The following is a 17375-nucleotide window of genomic DNA, read 5'->3' on the forward strand; positions in this document are numbered from 1 at the left end:
ATTGAGAATCGACGCACCCACTCTGCCGACGTTAGCAATGAAAACGCACAAAACACAACAGTATGTCCAACAATCGATATTTTGGTACACCGGTTTTGCCGCCCTCCTCAAAACTACAACTGATGACCAAATCCAAGAATTGCTGGCGAACGTGAGCACGGAACAGTTGTCTTTCTTTAAAACAGTTCCTGCACTGTTTTCCCACATTTTACAAGTTGAGCTACTTGGAACAATCGCAAAGGAGCCTTGATTGATAATGCGAAGCTATATTTTCAAGTCACGTTTTCGTTGGCGGAGGGGCGGTAAATGGGATCCTACGGGTTGTCATGTCATTGGCGTTCTGAAAAGAGCATGGAATCCATGTATGAGCAAGGTCATGAAAGAGAGCCTTATGAACCAGGCTAAAGGAGCACAGAAACACAAGTAGAACCTCGTTAAACAAGAAGTTCCGGTATAAAAAAACAACCTTTGTGGGCGTGAGATGCAAATTTAGACGCTGTTCAGTCGCGGCAAGTTGTTGACTCAAGCGCCCTCTGAAAATTATGCCTCAAAATTTTATATCACCACAACAATCTTAGATATCAAGTTCTAATCGCTATTTTTCCTTCGCCTCTTCCCATGACCCCGCGCGCCTCAATCCATCCTCGTATCCAATCTTCTCACCCCACAAAACACGTAAATAGCGACTGGGTACCAGTCTGGTAAAAGCCGAAGAAAAAGACACAAGTTTGTCTGTTGTTTACGCTCTGATGGTTGATTGACAACTAAAGGTGACAATGGTTTGGCCAGGCCTCTTTTATACCGGAACTTCCTGTTTAACGGCCGGGAAGAACACCTGAAGAACTCGGAATACTCCCTGGGCATGTCTTCAACAACATTCATCGCGAAGGAAACTGACATCCTGAGAAGGAGGATAAGGGAGGCCATCGAGATACAGTACCAGGGCCCCATTCTCAATCGAGACAGCGGTTACGAACTACCAGCGGTCTTTTTGGGCATTTTGCCACGTGACTCACACCACCTCAAGTCACGCGACATAAATTAACCCCTCACTTAGTTGAGAAAAGATTCCTTGAAGGAATAGAAAGGTAACGCTATAAATTTTGTTAGATCCTGAAAGCTTATTTTGTTTTCCAATCTTCCATAAGACAGGATCAGGAAACAATTTATTTGTTCAAATTAACGAATCCAGTTTTTACGCACAAGCGAGAAAATTGCCGTGACACGGCCCTTTTAAATAATCGTGGCGGAGTTTCGAATGTCCAAACAGGAGCTCTGTGAAATAACAAATTCGCAAGGTGCACGGGGAGTTTCATTAAGTTTAGGTGATCCGGCGGCATTTAAAAGAAACAAGGAAGAGCTAAGAAAGGGAGGGTAATGGACAATATCTTAATGAAGTTGAGGGCCTGTTTACATGGAGGGAAGGTAATCCTGGATTAATGCTAGTAATTTGCTAACATCTAGGTTTCATTTTTTCCAAATATCTGCTGTTGGAAATACGGTCTTATCTTGCTGAATGCATTGCTTTGTGACTCGTTTCAAGCCTGACAAGCCTACATCTGTTCCAAGTTGAAATGGCAACTGACACACACAAAACAAGAAAAAATCTATGTTTTAATCATTTTATTATTAAAACTATTTTAAAACCCCCCTGCTTACATAGCATTGTCGCAAACTAATTTAAGAGTTACGACACTACAGTCGAAGCTCGATTGCCCAGATTCACTTGGTCTCCCGGACAACAGGAAAAATATGTTCATGAGACAAAAATCCACACTGAACATATCATCATCAATCGCGATTCAGGTGAACATTTTCAAAGAAAATTGCATACGCAGAAATGACTGCATGCTTCACCTCGTCTTTAAAATAGTGTTTTTCAATCAATGATCAAAAGGCGACAAGGGCAAAACGACGGCTACAAAAAAACTACTTGCAACGGGCTGTTTGCTCGACCAGAAGACTTATAAAGATTTCCGAAGTCTTCCGATGATCGTTCGAAGACTTCCGAAACGGCTTTGCTCTTACGAATGATTTGGTATTTTTTTATCAATGTTCACTATGTGGCATTTTGTAATGAAAGGCTACATAGATGAATTTATACTTTCTTTACACAAAGATTTTCGATTTAGTCTGGTTGCAAAAAATCACTACGAGAAATTCCGGATACCCGACGTGAACCAGGTTACCGAGATTTAACTGTCGTCCTAACTAAACAGATAGTATCACTCAGAGCATCATATCCATGTTCTCACTGGAGGCCTGTCTACAGGAGTCCCCTGAACACGTGACCAAATCCACCAGCCGATTGTGTTTAGCAGCCAAGAATTTTGGAGAAACATCCTTGAACATGTTGGTCAGTTGATGAGGGTCTTTCTTTACGTCATAGAGCTCTACAAACGCCTGGAGTTGACAAAAAAGACGAAAAAAGGACAGTCAACAAAGAAGACTACTGCTTCAAATTGAATCTGAGTCAAATAGACCATTTCTGAGTTGCTTTGAACCTCATTATGAAAGCGAGGCTAAGTGCAGTTTTTGTTATGAAAATTAGTTTCTATTCATTGGCAAACAAAACTAATTTTCATATGAAATGTTTTGCACTTAGCCTCGCTGTCATAGTGAGGTTCACAGCAACTCGGAAATGGGCTAGAGGCATTTTTTAAGCTGACGTCGCGCATGCGTTTTGTTCTGCTGAACTGAAAATGTCGGGACCATCGGGGAAACTTTGAGTTATATTATTGTCAAAGCAGAGATCCCATCGCCTCAAAATCACAGTCTAATCGTCGTGAAATTGCAGGAAAAATATCGGTAGTTTTTCATCACTAAAAGAAAATCCTTCACCAAAAGGAAATTGCCTAGGTCAAAACGTTCCCTGGCATTTCAACTAAATATATAATTGTCAGAGTCGATTCGTTATTTCGCTCGTTCAATTCGCTTCTTTTTCAATGAAAAAGTTAAGAACATGTTGTGTTTATACCTCTTTGTCCTTAAACTCACAGTACATCATGTCTTCCGAGGGACTCATCGAGCGGACACATGAGTATGTGTTATTCCAAGCGTCCTCGCAAACACAGTTTGGCCAACAATTCTAAAAACAAACACAAGCCATCCAGGACAAGAAAAAACCGTTACTTGGATTGTACATAACGTAACTTCTTTACCCAGAAACTATGGAGAAGCTAATCACAAATTCATTTGGGACTAAAACAGATCAGTGGTGTGCTATAAAAGCACAATATATTTTAACCTACGGTTTTTTTTTTACCTTTCTAATACAACAACTATAACAACGAAAACAAGAATAGAACTTTCTTCTTTATGACAAATTGATACCACTTCAAGGGTTCCATCACAAGATATTGTAGGCAACCCGAGAACTACCGAGAGCAGAACGAAAACAATCCGAACTCTTCCGAAGATTTCCGAAGTAGTACGAAGACTTCCAGAAGGCACAGGAAGATTTCCGAAAACGGAAGGAAATTGTCCTGAACTGAAATCCTCCGTCGTCATCATCCAGCTTTCTATGAGGATTATTGCGATGTTAGCTCAACAAAATGGCTTTTCGTCTTGTAGTATGTGAATGACGACCTCTTTACAGGAAATAATTTGATTATTGCAAGACAAAATTCATTTAAAGAGCACAGAACACAATATTCCCTGACAAAAATTAAACAGCAAAGCAAAACTTGGACAAGCAACAGCAAGGTTAGGGCCATATGTCGTTATGCGTATTCTTCTAGTTCCTACATCTTAACTGCCTCCTTAAATGCCGTAAATTGATCACTCTCAGGAGACTATGTACTTACGAAGACGCCAGACGACAGATGAGGACACCCCGCAACTTTAAGAGCACCTTCTCCGTAATGTTGAACAAGAAAATCTGTGCGCCAATCCACATTAGCCTGAACAAGAAACAAACGTATTTTTATTCTTACAGCGAACGTACTGTTGATGTTTCTAACAATTAAACAGTGTCGGCTGCTTCTTAGGGTGAACACGCGGCAAGAAAACCGATGTCACAAGTCACATATCAAACACGAGGAAAAGTGTTTCATCTGATTGCCAAACACCGAGAAGTGGGCAGACGAAACAAGGGGCAACCGAGTTTTTCTTGGAGAAATTAAAAGGAAAAGTTCACCAAATTTTATGATAATTAAGGACGGTGACTACTTTTGTTACTGCACATACGTTCTGTGCATCTCGAGATACTCGGGTTTCCTATGGGTGATGTCTTTGCGCGGTTTAAAACTATGCGGAGAAAGCAGAACTTAGCAAGTGCAAAGAAAATTGAGGGTAACCATGCATTTTTCAGAGATAACAAGGCTTTAATTTGGAAAAAGACGCCATACATTGCTTTGTAGTTTAGTGCATTTTAGAATAATTGTTGCTTAATTATCTCTAGAAAATGAGTGGATACCCTCAATTTTCTTTCTGGATTCCAAAAGCCCTTGCTTAGATCTGCTTTTCCCGCAAAGTCATAAACCGCAAAAAAAATACTTCCGTATTAGTAGGCACCGTCCTTAAGATCCTAGTCTTGAATTGTGTCCAGCGTTTGAAGGGATGGTCGCTCTAAACACACCTCCAAATATGGTAACCTACGTGTTAGCTGAAACTCTGAGCGTACAGTGTTGTCCAAAGTCAAAGTTGTGATTATATGTTAGAACGTAAGAACCATGAAACGATTAAATACATTACCTCCTGCTCGTTGCTTTTAACGTCCGCCTTCTGAAAACCAAAGATGAAAAATAGCATTCAATTACCATCAATAAAAAACTAAGGATTCTATCAACACTACTGCAACGTGTTTAAGGTAGGCCTCTTTAGAAATGGTCGTATGAACGGCCTAGTCTTGCAGGTAAAGAACTACTTGGCGCCATCACATTTTTACTTTCGCAGAATTTATGAGTTTGAGTTTAATCGCACTTCACCCATCCTACAAGAATAAAAAGGAATAAATTTAATACGACATTGAACGAGAAAAAGAAAAATATACAGAGGTTAAATTAAATGAAAAGGACGCGTTCATTCACATTATAGAGCTGCTCGCCTGAGATAATAAATTAAAAAAGGCAAGGTCCCGGGAATAAAAAGAGAAAGTCCACCCTTGGCAAGTTGTGTAACGAACCCAACACTTTGGCTTCTTAACTCTTTAAGCCATAACAGTGATCAGCATAAAATTTCTCCTTGTCATATCAATGATTATTTCAACCTCTGAGGTCATGAGAAGTAAGGATATGATCACCCAAGGTGAATTTTGTTGGTATTTTAATAAATTCTCCACAGTACCTTGATAAGAAAAGTATGGCGACAAGATAGGAGGATTTGTTTTTTGATATTAGAGTTAAGGGGTTAACAACCTACCAAAAGAGGTAGAATAGATCGTCCGTCCATGGACTGGGGCGCTTTTCCACCACCTAACTCCACTATTGTCGGTGCTATGTCGATATTGAGAATAGGACTCTGAAAAAGAAACGACAGAGCTTGAAAACGAGATACAGCCGATTTTTTTTTCTTTTTATCCAGTAGACATGCACCTTTCAAAAGCTCTATTTTCACTGGACCCTGATATCCTGCAGCTGCGTTGTTTTTAGGGTTGGGAGCATTGTTCTGTTGTTCGTTCGTTTGTCCTCTCGACCAACCATGTAAGACTTTCCAAACGCTGCAGGTCGCCACTTTTTTAACCAACTTCGAGGTGTCTGGAAATCGGCTGAAACACTCTTTCGAATTTTTGATACAGCTTCTCAAACTACTGACAATTCTTGGCGAAAAATAAAGCAAAAAACAGTACACATTTGCCTGGAAACAGTTCCTTTGAATTTTACGACTTAAAATACCTTGTTCTAGTAATTCTTACCTGCAACGTTTTATTTACCATCACTCCCGGGCCCCTAATCATAAAAGGTACACGCACATCAAATTCATAGAGCTGCCTCTTGTCTTGAGGGAGAGAAAACTGACCTGCGGAAAGAGAGAGAGAAGTACACACGCACTTTATTACCCCTTTAACTCCGAATAGTGATCAGCATCAAATTTCTCCTTGTAATATTTAACAATTAGACGGCGAGCTCGAGGTTTCTATCGACTGTTAGCATACCTCAGTGACCGACTATCGCGTAACGCGCAATCTGATTGGCTACACAGGTGCCGTCTATCGATCGATAGACGGCAGTTTGTCAGAGCGCGCGCGATTTAGCATGCATCATTGCACAAATATATCAAAATTAATAAAATAAAAATATTTTTTTGCTTGATAGATCGATCACTGAAGTATGCTAAAACAATTAGACGGCTCGCTCTCGGTTTCTATCGCCTTTGATAGTTGGCTCGGGGCTTCGCCCCTCGCCAACTATCAATGCTTATTCGACCCTTGGGGTCATGAAAATTAAGGATATGATCACCTAAGGTAAATTTTCTTGATGTTTTAACAACTTCTTCCTGTACTTTTATAAGAAAAGTATGGGAGTAAGATAAAAGAATTTGTTCTTTGATGTTAGGGGTTAAAGAGTTGACAGATAGTCGACCCATCAACAGGTAATCTACACTGGCGATAGCTATTCTTAAATCTTCGTTAAAAGATAAAGAAGAGAGCGATTTCCTATCTAAAGCCTTGTTTTCATAAGTCGTGAAAATTGCAGACGATCTGGGATTTCATTGTTTCCCAATCGTTCAAGATTTCCCCGACTTCAATATGAAATAGTCCACGATAGTGGACTGGGATAGTCCACGATAAATCGGGAAAACAGAAAGCGCTTCTATTTTCCAGGCACATCCCAGATTTTTTCCCATGCTCAGCGATCACTCCTGACTTACGGAAGCATAAATTTCGACGGGATGGGACGTCGGTGAAGATCGGTAATAGGGACTTTAAGAAACGGCAACGCCAACGAAAACGTCGCTTGAAAATATAAGTTCGCGTTACTTGTACTACTGCGCGATTATTCCAATTCGTTCTTGCACAATGTGGCCGAACTATCCAGTAACAGAACAGGTGGAACCGGCGTTGAGTTCAAGTTGAGACAGAGATTGAAAAGTTTACCGTCATGTGCTCACGTTCTCCACAAAGCCTTGAATTTAGTTGTGGTTTTCACGTTTTTCACGTTGTGGTTTGGCCAAGCAAGGTGGAGGAATGTACCAAAATTCATAACGCACGTCCAGGGCCTTTGTTTTTCTTATTATATCCTATTGTTTTGTGGCGTTCCCGTTGCCAACGCCGTAGTAGCTGTTCAAACTCCCTGATAAACTTCCAAACATAACTCAAGCATTCAAAAAAGCTCCAAACTCAAAATAGCGGATTTTGCCCGACATATTTATTTCTGAGTCGCTGACAGTTTAGCCTGCGTTGCAGCCTGACTTGTCACTCAAGACCTATAGAGAACTCGATACACAGGGATTGTATAGACTGTCTGCGACGCAGGCTACTGACAGTTGTATCCAATAACGAAACACCTGCGGGAATCTGAAAAAAAGGCCGATCACCCGACACATGAAACTGGAAAAAAACACACACACGGCAGTACTGACCGGGAAACGAACCATCGACCTTATCGAACGCTTAGCGCGTCAGCCACGCGCGGCAACATCTGCGATGACATGAATCATTTTTACGGTAGCTTGCTCCCAGAAAAATCAGCCCGGTTTAAGGCGCTGTTACACTCCTTCAAGACGCCATGAATTTAATTTAGGGTTTTCCTGTCAATACTTGTTCTTTGTATTGCCAAACTATTAAAGCATACCTAGATGAAATCCATTGTCTGATGAAAATATCACGTAGGTATTTTCCAGAAGTTTTCCAGCGTCCAATGTTGTGATCACCTGCTCAACAAGATCGTCCACAGACAGAAGAGTACGCCACCTGGAATGGGAGAAAAACTTAAGGATATATCCGTGATTACCTTCATGACATCTAAAATCCTAAATCAGCTGCTGGTGGTATTCATGTTAAAAAGGTAATGTCGTACACGAGCCACAGGCATCGCACAGAAAAGCTTCACCCTGCTTCTGCGGCATAACGCTCTCCCAGCTATGCGTACGAGAAATACAACCTGGAACCAGGAACGACAAAAAAACTGCAACCTGGAGAAATCAGCTCAATAGGTGCTGAATATTGCCTACAGTGGTGAATTGGGATGAATTTGATACCCTTTCTTAATATATCAACTACCATTTTTTAGCATTCTATGAATGTTCCATAAAACAACTGAACGCAGTGGGAGAAATCAACGTAACAAGGGATAAAAAGAACGACATACTGTATTTCATTTCAATCGCGAAGCTCCCAAAATTCATAACACCATTAGAGGAAACTACATCAAAAATTGGGAAGCAGGGATGGCACAGTGGTGAGAGCACTCGCCTCCCACTGGGTTCGATCCCCGGACTCGGCGTCGTATGTGGGTTGGGTTGTTGGTTCTCGTCCTTGCTCCGAGAGGTTTTCCCCTCTCCTCACAAACCAACACTTCCAAATTTCAATTCGATCTGGACTATTGTCAAGCACTCCCTGTGTTATTGACATTAAATAAAATACTTTACTTCGTTTTTTTTTTTTTTTTTACTTTATCATTGTTAATTCTTCCGACAAAAAAGGAATCAAGAATCACTGAAAACAACATGATGGATGACGAGGTTAAAACAACTGCACCTGTTTCTGAAGTAACCATCTAAGTCGGTGATTGAAGAATCCTCCATCGGATGTGGGGCACTTCGTATGAGCCAGTGCTTAGTCTAAAAAGGAAACACAAAAACAGTCATTCTCTACTAACTCCTCCCTTTTTTGGGGGGAAACAAATGGCCCCCTTCTCTCCTCTAAGCAACCCCTTATAAAACTTCTCGTTCTCTGTTACTGCATATTGTTTTTTATGTTTTGCTGAATACTGAAGTTTCAAAATTTAGTCACTCATCTTGCAGTCTGAATGAATGCAAGAAAAGGTGCACCCCTGACAGTGAATGTAACCTCAACCCTCCCCCCCTCCCCCATTTCCCCCTTTGGGGGGAAGGGGGCTTATTGAACAGGGAAAAGGGGGCTTGATAGAAAGGAGGGGGATAAAAAGAGAGAGGGTAGCTTAATGCTCTCTAGACTGCGTTTTTTTTTTTTTTTTTTTTCGTCTTCTGGGGCTGGGGGGGGGGGGGGGGGGGGAGGCTGCTACAACTCCCTAATAAAAGGAAGAGGGAGGCTTTACCCAGTCCCAACATCAACACGTATGCATATGTAAATTCTCCTCACTTTCTCCTTATATTTCTTATAGTACCAGTTAAGAGAGTTTGTTTAAACATCAAGACATTTCATCTTTGGTGATCATTTCCTTAATTCTCATGACCTGTTTGTTTGATTAAATAGTGATATGGAGGGAAGATATTATATGTTCATTACTGTACTTACAGGTCCCCCTGCTGTATTGAAAGCAGGTGTCCTTGGTGCCTTACTGGAATTGAAGTTGTCCTTGTACTGTGGAGCAGGGGTGAATGGGGAGTGGCAGGCTGGGGTGGCAACCATCATGAAAAATGGGCTTGATGCTCCTGACTGATCCTTTATGAAATTCACCGCTTGCCTTTTCTACAACACGCAAAACAAAGTCATCACTATGAAAGAGAGAATTGTGAAGTTTTGAGAGTAATAAGCCCCTAAAAGTAGAAAAGTAGAAACAAAGTTTAGGCTTAGAGGAGACTGACAGTTGAATGCCTAAAGATATGAATTATTTTACCATGTAAGCTGCTTGACAAAATCGTTTTTTTGATTATATGCATGCATTTTGCAAGATGTTTTAGTTGATGGAATACTAACCTACAATCAGGTCTTATTTTCATTTCGCTTCAAGTAAACTGTTCCTGTAGGAAGCGCAAAATGAAAAGACAGCCTCACACAACTCTTTTACAGAGCTTCTCAGTCCCGCTCACTTTTTGTATTGATTGACGGTAGTCATGTGAACATTCAAATAAAAGCTCCTTTAAAAGTACCTCCCTAACACTGCAGTCTAAAGTTTTTAAGACACATTTTCTACAAAAATGACATTATGCATTGTTCTTAAAAAATTTTCAACTTAGTTGCTCTTGTATGCAGTTGTGAAAGAGTCAATATATACATACTCACCAAAAGATCTGTAAGGTAGTCAGGGCCGTACGTATCTCCATGTTTTTCTGGATTGCCATTCACTGACAGCGTGTAGTTATAGTACCTGGAGTTACCCACCAATCCATACCACTCATCCCAGCCTGGAGGCACATGCTGTGGTCCCCCAACTTTTGTATCCCCATACTGGTTCAGATACTTGCCTCCAAAGAATGTCTTGTACCCCATGCTTTTCATGTAAGTGCTGACAGAATGCTTTTCTGGCCCCTGTTGCCAGCCAGCACTTGAGCAGCCACCAGTTAAAGAATTATTCCTGGCACCGTGGTTGTGTACGTACTGACCAGTCAGAATGCTTGATCGGCTTGGACAGCATAACGGACTTGAAACAAACTGTTAGCAGTGTGAAATCTTAAATTAATGATGGCAGTCTTCATTGAGGCGTATGGAGGGAGGTTGTTAACTTACAGCAGCAAGAGACTATAAAATCTGTATATGGTCAACAGCAGAAGACTCATCTTCTTGGAGGGGGATGTATGTCAGGGGAAGGGTTACAAAATACTAACTCTATACAGGGGTGTAGGCAATTTCCAGGAGCAATTAACCTACACCATTTGCAAGATCTTACATGGTTGGAATGGTTGAGAGGACAAAAGGATGAACTTGTAACAGAACAATGCTCCCAACCCTAAAAACCAATGCAACAACAGGTTATCGGGGTCCAGTGAAAATAGAACTATTGAAAGGTGCAGGTCTACTGCACCTCATACCCTCAGGCTCTTTGGCCAGCAGTTAGCTACCTGGAGAGACTCTGGGGAACTGGAATTTTTCCACCACAAAAATTTTAATTTTTTTTAATTTTTTATTTTTTTATTTTTGTCTCGTTTGAGACTCTTTTCCCAAGAAAGATCATCGGAGATTCCAAGGGGGTGGAGTAAAAAGGAAGCTTAATTGAACGGGTGCCTAGAAAACAGCCCGAATTGACTTCTGCTGAATAATTATTGTTAGATTATCCTTCCAAAATGCCTTGAATTCAATTGAGAAACAAAAGGAGAATTTGACATTACATCAAAAGTCACTTAGGGCCTTATTCCACACACCCCTTGAACTGGATTTCCAGAGGAGTGGCAGTTCCAAACTTCCATTAATTTTGAGAGGTACGTGTACAGTGTATAGACGGACACTTGTGAAATGACAATGGAGTACTTACCATGTTGTCAAATGTGAGCCCATGCTGACCAATCAGTTCTTCAGTTTTCTTCATAGGTGTCTGTTTATATAAAAAAGAGCACATTTGTCTAGAGTCAGTAACCCTAGCTAGACTGGGAAGAGGGGTGGGGGAGGGGGGTTGGTTCTGCTTGCATTGACTTTAAACCTGAATAACTTTTTTAATATTTGAGCAAATGCCATGAAACTTCATGACTTTTTCAGAAATTGATCTGAGAAGAATTTGATGTGGTCAGTTAGCATTCAATGATTTACCATGGCAAACAAAGTTTTACAGGCAGTTCTTTCAGAAAATTTTAAATCCCTTCTTAAAATGAAGAAAAATTACTTTTCTTACTGTAACTTTTATGTTTTTAGCTGCTCGTATTAATGTTCCTTTATACGTTTTGATTACTTTTTGTTCAAGTTTGGCACTTTCCAGAAGTTTTGGGGAAATCCAGAATCCAAGATGGCCCCCATTTGGCAATCATGAGTAATTATATATACTACATCATATGACATCATCACTTCTCATTGTGAAGCTCAAAGGAAACATATTTGGATGTACTATTTATCCTCCAAGTATCATTGTCATAGTTTTAATACTCTCAGAGTTGTGAAGGGGGTGCGGAATCTGCCACCCCTATCTCCCATCACAGAAGACGAGAAAAAGTGCAGTCTAGATAGTTAACATAACTTCTCTCGAGCTTTAAAGTCGCCTATGTTCTACAAACTTCCAAGTTATCATAATCATCTGATATATGTCTACTGATATTAAGCAAATTGGTATGGATATTTCAAGAATTCTATTTTTTAGTTGGGTAATAATTTTCAATAATTTATTGGAATAATATGCTTATAATGTAAATACAGGTATCAGCATAGAGGCCGGCGATTCAGGATATCACAATATTGTGTCACTCAATTTAGTGTATCACTGCCAACAGTGTATGTACATTAAGGGATATGATAGTAGAAAATAATAATTTGAATTTTGAATATATGATCAAGTATGACAGATTACAAAAAAGTTTTTTCTGATCATGTATGCATGCAAAGAAAATCAAGGTAGCTAGTTCACCACACAAAATTTTGAGATATAAAACTACCTAGTTGCATTGCACGCACATTTGATAAATGCCTGGATTTACTCAGCTGATACATACATCTTTGCTATTGGGTTGGGAAGGTTGTAACACGCATCCATACAAATACATGTAAAACCCCTTTTGCATGAACACCCAATTGCAAAACACATAAACTATAAATTAATAGTTTATATTCATGTATGCACTCTGAGATACACTTGGCAAGTCACTCTCAACACGACTCCGATATATGTGAAAGAAATTGGCCATGAGTATGAGAAATTATTTTCAAATGAGACAAGATCTCCATCACAACCTGACTATATTTTTAACATGATTTATGCATCCACTGATAGTGCTGTTTGTAAATATTTTGAATCTAAGTAAGCTAATGCAATATGGAACGCCGTTCGGCCTACCAATTCACTCGGGAATTTCTTCTACCTAACACCAAGATTAAATGCAAAATTAAGTGATGACAAAGTAAAAATTAATCTTTGTAGAAGTGATCGTGTTTGCTTACCATTCCTCCAAGAAAGACATCTTGGTCATCTGTCAAGATAAATACGATGTTTGGCGGTTTGTCGGCAGGGCTAGAAACAGTGATTGAGAAACAAAAATAGACGACGAGAGCCGCTAACAAATAGGTCTGTTGTAGAAGCATCTTTTTCGCTGCGGAAAGACCTAGGCGTAGTACGCAAATGTGTTTTCAAGTCGATTAGCCATATGAAAGTCTCGTGCTTTGTAACAGGAAATTGATCCTGGTGTCACGGTCGATGTCACGGTTCACCCCTCGCTCGCGGGGGACTGAGGAATAAATACAGTAAGTAACGCAACGATGTTAAGGCGTTACTCTGGTTCTGTCCACGGAAATAGGCCTTATCACGGTTTTCAAAGCCTGCGTTGCAGCCGGACTTGTCACTCAATACCTGTAGATATGAGGGGTTTATAGACTGTCTGCGACGCAGGCTAGGTTTTCGACGCCATTTTGATGAGTAGGCAAACAGGCTTGAAATAACAGTGTTTGTATAGAAATCCGATGTCAAATAATATTCATAAAACATCACTTCTGAAAAATTCATGAATTGGAAACTTTTGGCACTACGAAAAGGATTTTAAGAAAAAAAATAGTGGAAGGATGTTAAAATCCTTTTTCTAGTGCCAAAAGTTTCCAATTCATGAATTTTTCAGAAGTGATGTTTTATGAATATTATTTGACATCGGATTTCCATACAAACACTGTTATTTCAAGCTTGTTTGCCTACTCGTCAAAATGGCGTCGAAAACCATGATAAGGCCTATTATACTTTCCCAAGATGAAAAGCTGATATCCATTCAATAGAGCAAATGAGAACATCTGCGAACATTTGCAAACGTGCGAAAACTATTGTCTTGGGTTGAGAGAATTTTCAGTGGTATGTTTTAGTATCCTAGGTGTCCAGATACCTGGTACTGAAGAAATTGTTATAAATAGATTGCATCCGTTTAGATGTAAGATGGCTGACTCTCTTGCCAGTGCTATTCGATGAGGTCAGCGCACACAAGAGGACTAGCCAAGGCCCTGTTGTTGGTGTTTTCACGAAGGGACTTGTCCGCCCCGGGAGGGGGAGGGGTACTCCCTTATGTACTTTATGTGGCCTTAACGGGGACGTGCGGCCCGATAGGCTATGGTTTTCAGGGTGTTTTGTCTTGAAAGGGGTATCTATTTCATCACTTTCTGTCTTAAACAGGGTATCGCTACAAGAGAAGATGTTCAGTGTTTAAAGCATACTGAGTAAATAGCGTAAACAGCTCAGTGATTCCATAATGTCGTAAGTAGATTGTGATTGCCAATGCATTAAAATACAGTAAGAAACTAGTGTATTCTTATTACATTCTATTCTTAAACAGGGTATGATTTTGGGTTAAATGTCTTAGATAGAGTCTGAAAAGTTTGAATTCTGTCTTAAACGGGATAGGGAAATCAGAGAATTGTGTCTTAAACAGGGTCAGGGTTTGAACGCCCGGGCCGCACCTCCCTATTCAAGCATCTATTGAGTACCCCCCGGGGGGGCTTGTTCGACGGAATCAAGATAGTTTGAATTCGTGTAAAAGGCCGCGGAAACATTTTTTCGTCCCCGCGACAAGAGGAAAAGGGGTAGTTCACACAAATCTTTTAGACGTTCATTGTCATTAGACTTCTCGCAGAGACTAGTCGGGAACAAGTCCCCAGGTAATTGTAGTCGTTTTAAAAATGCTGGGGATCACGCGACACAGCGCGATAAAGCATTGCATTATTTAGCCGTTAAGGCTCTTTTTACACAAAGAAGTTTCACACCATTTTTTCAGTTTTGTCAACTTAAGCTTAAACTTTCTTTATTTTTGTGAATTTTACAAATATATCTCGCAACGACTTAAAGCCACCACAAAACTTGGCCTTTTCTCCTTTCGCCATCAGACGTTGCGTTTTTCAAGTGTGTAGCCGATTCATGCTGATTGCCTCCTCTGTACTATTGCCGAGCATCCAGGCTTTTTTGTTTTTGTATGTCACTTAATTAGTCCGGATCGAGTATCGATTAGGTGTCTTTTAAGACACCTAATGTAAGTATACTCGCACAAAATTAAACAGAATCTAAATTCCCAAAATTTAACTTTTCGGAAATGTTAACTAGCCTTATTTTGCACTTTGAACGACATATCTGCCACTTCGAAAACGAAAAGGAATTGGCTTTTAAGTTCTGCGAAAGGTGTAATTTGGATGACATTCCACTAACAAAACCTTAATTTTTCGTCACAATTTTATCGCAATTTTTGAGCGGGAAATACCTTCCGAACTAATGTTCTATCGAAAAAATAACCGTTAGATGTCCATATAGTTTGGTCCTTATAGCACGGGTGAAAAGGAGGAGAGAAATGGAGACTCTGGAGTGATTTCCTCGCTTCGCGCGCGCCTAATTCTCCTGTTCCCTTCCCCTCTCTAGCGCCTGCCACCAGGGCAACGATCGTTGCGTTGGAAGGAAAATCTGACATTAATGCTCGAAAACGTCCCTATAAGCGATATGTACATCATAATCTCTTTAACAGTCCCAATACACTTTTCCAAGCTAGCGTCTCAAAAGATGGCCTTCCAGTGTGGTCACATTTGTTGATGGTAATCCAGAGCTCGTCATTAAGTTTGTCTGTCGAGGAAAACTCTAAAATAAAAGGAACAGATAGCTAAGACAGAACCAAATAAGACCTTAGCTGTGTTGTATCTAGCTTGCAACGGAGCGGGCTATTGCGAAGGAATCATGATATTTAAAACTATTTGCATAAGAAAATATTCTCCACTTATGCCTCGTGTGCAACTATTTCCAGTTAAATATGGAGGATACGAATACGGTCTATTTGATAAGTATTTTCAAACGGTCAATTTCTAGATCAAAGGGATCGCCTCTGTTTAACAAGGATTACTAACAGTTCAATGATAGTCGTCGAGCAACTTACAACTCTGATACCGAACCAGTCTCAGATCGAATTTGGGAGGTCATGGTCAGCTTAGCCCAGGCCCAAATGTTTGAAAGCAGGTTTTCTTTGTCCTTGCTTTAAGTTACTAACTTTCAGCGCGAGGGTCTCCTATTCTGAGAAAGATGGTTTAGTACCTTGCAGTTAAGTTACTTTCTCGAATTACCTTTGGGTCTCCCTCACAGTGGACCGAAAATACTCAAGGATTTATTTTTATTAAAAGCAAAAGGTACAAAATGGTGAAGATCTGGAATTCATTACCTTTGATTAAAAGTTCAAAAAGTTTCTTATTCCTTTTAAATTTCTTCAATTCTTAGATTTCTTAACTTGTGAATCTCAACTCGTATTTTTGCCAGCTTGGTGTTACCCGCTGATCATTATCGTAGAAGTACAGAATTTTTATTTCGATAATACGCGTCAATGGGCCTTTTGCTCTAACTGATAAAAGGAAAGTCAAGCTTAATAAAAGGTTAAGTCGCACAAGAGCCTAGGTGGCCCGCACGGCCGGAGCTTAGCCCGGTTTCTGTAGCATGAAGCAACTAAGAGTATTGCTACTCCCCCCTGGATGGGATGCTAGTCCATCGCAGGGTTACCCCTAGCAGTATGTCGCCGGTACCCATTTATACACCAGGGTGAAGAGAGACAATGTGGAGCAAAGTTTATTGTCTAAGGAAACAACACAGCAATGAAGAGACCAACCTGGCCTCGAACCAACGATCCTCAGATCCTCCGACCGTCCGATCGAAAGTTTGACGCGCTAACCACTACACCACCGCTCCTCCACCCAAGTCAAGCTTGACAGGTTGGAATTCCTTTGTGTTCGAATATTCCACATTCTTTTGCCATCCAGTATGGTGGATTTTTTACAATGTGGCCAGTTAGTGCAAAAGGCCCATTGGCCAATGACAGTAGTTACATCATTAATCCATAATCAGTAAAACTGGCCACTCGTCTTTCTCTCATTCTCTCCTTTCATCGTCACTTATTTTCACTCTTCTTTCTTTCTTTCTTTCTTTATTTATTTATACACATAATGCCTAAGAGCTAATAGCTTATTCATAATGCATACGTGTAAAATAAAAAGTGATAACATTAATAACATAATAGTGTCAAAGTAATAACCTGTCTCTTTTCTCTTCTATGGCCTCTTATCCTTTATATCTGCCACCTTGACCCAGGGAGTTGAAATGATCTCCTTCCCGTCTTTTACTTAAAGCTGCCCAACTTCTACAACAATAATAGTGCAAGTCGAAATTTAAGTTAGCATCTTTTTACAAAACAGTTAGGATCTGTGTGTTCACACTTGATTCCACACTGGCCGTAAATATAATTTAATTTGCGTTGACAATTGGTTCCTTTCGAATATTAAAATTCATGCAACTTGATATTGAGGTCTATATGACACAAACAAAGGAAATAAATCAAACATCCTTATTCACTTTCGTTTGTTTGTGTCCTCTTCGCCTTGTTGCCAAGCTGAATTTTGATACATCAAAAGGAGCCTATGGAAAGGTGGCATGCGTGAACTTTATACAACA

At 40.1% G+C, this 17375-nt stretch overlaps 1 protein-coding gene across 1 annotated transcript; it reads right to left on the reverse strand.

Annotated features, from left to right (window-relative positions):
- Window positions 1-1597: 1597 nt before the first annotated feature.
- LOC146471641 (N-acetylglucosamine-6-sulfatase-like) lies at window positions 1598-13123 on the reverse strand. The gene is made up of 12 exons (XM_085120032.1): window positions 12878-13123; window positions 11271-11330; window positions 10085-10453; window positions 9377-9550; window positions 8639-8721; window positions 7734-7852; window positions 5855-5958; window positions 5362-5460; window positions 4696-4725; window positions 3807-3902; window positions 2978-3088; window positions 1598-2403 (listed from the first exon to the last, which is right to left on the reverse strand). The coding sequence occupies exons 1-12, from the start codon at window positions 13016-13018 to the stop codon at window positions 2230-2232; spliced, it is 1560 nt and encodes a 519-aa protein (XP_084976158.1). The 5' UTR covers window positions 13019-13123; the 3' UTR covers window positions 1598-2229.
- Between the last annotated feature and the right edge of the window lie 4252 nt (window positions 13124-17375).

This window comes from Pavona decussata, unplaced genomic scaffold, assembly GCF_977016875.1.
Source record: "Pavona decussata unplaced genomic scaffold, jaPavDecu1.1 SCAFFOLD_102, whole genome shotgun sequence".
Taxonomy (NCBI): domain Eukaryota; kingdom Metazoa; phylum Cnidaria; class Anthozoa; order Scleractinia; family Agariciidae; genus Pavona; species Pavona decussata.

Excerpts from the sequence above, each read along its gene's own strand:
- LOC146471641 (XM_085120032.1), bottom strand. The coding sequence starts at position 13,018 with ATGCTTCTACAACAGACCTATTTGTTAGCGGCTCTCGTCGTCTATTTT. Across the intron at positions 5,461-5,854 it reads TGGTAAATAAAACGTTGCAG|AGTCCTATTCTCAATATCGA; the intron begins GTAAGAATTACT and ends TTTCTTTTTCAG. Across the intron at positions 3,903-4,695 it reads TTAAAAGCAACGAGCAGGAG|GCTAATGTGGATTGGCGCAC; the intron begins GTAATGTATTTA and ends TTTCTTGTTCAG.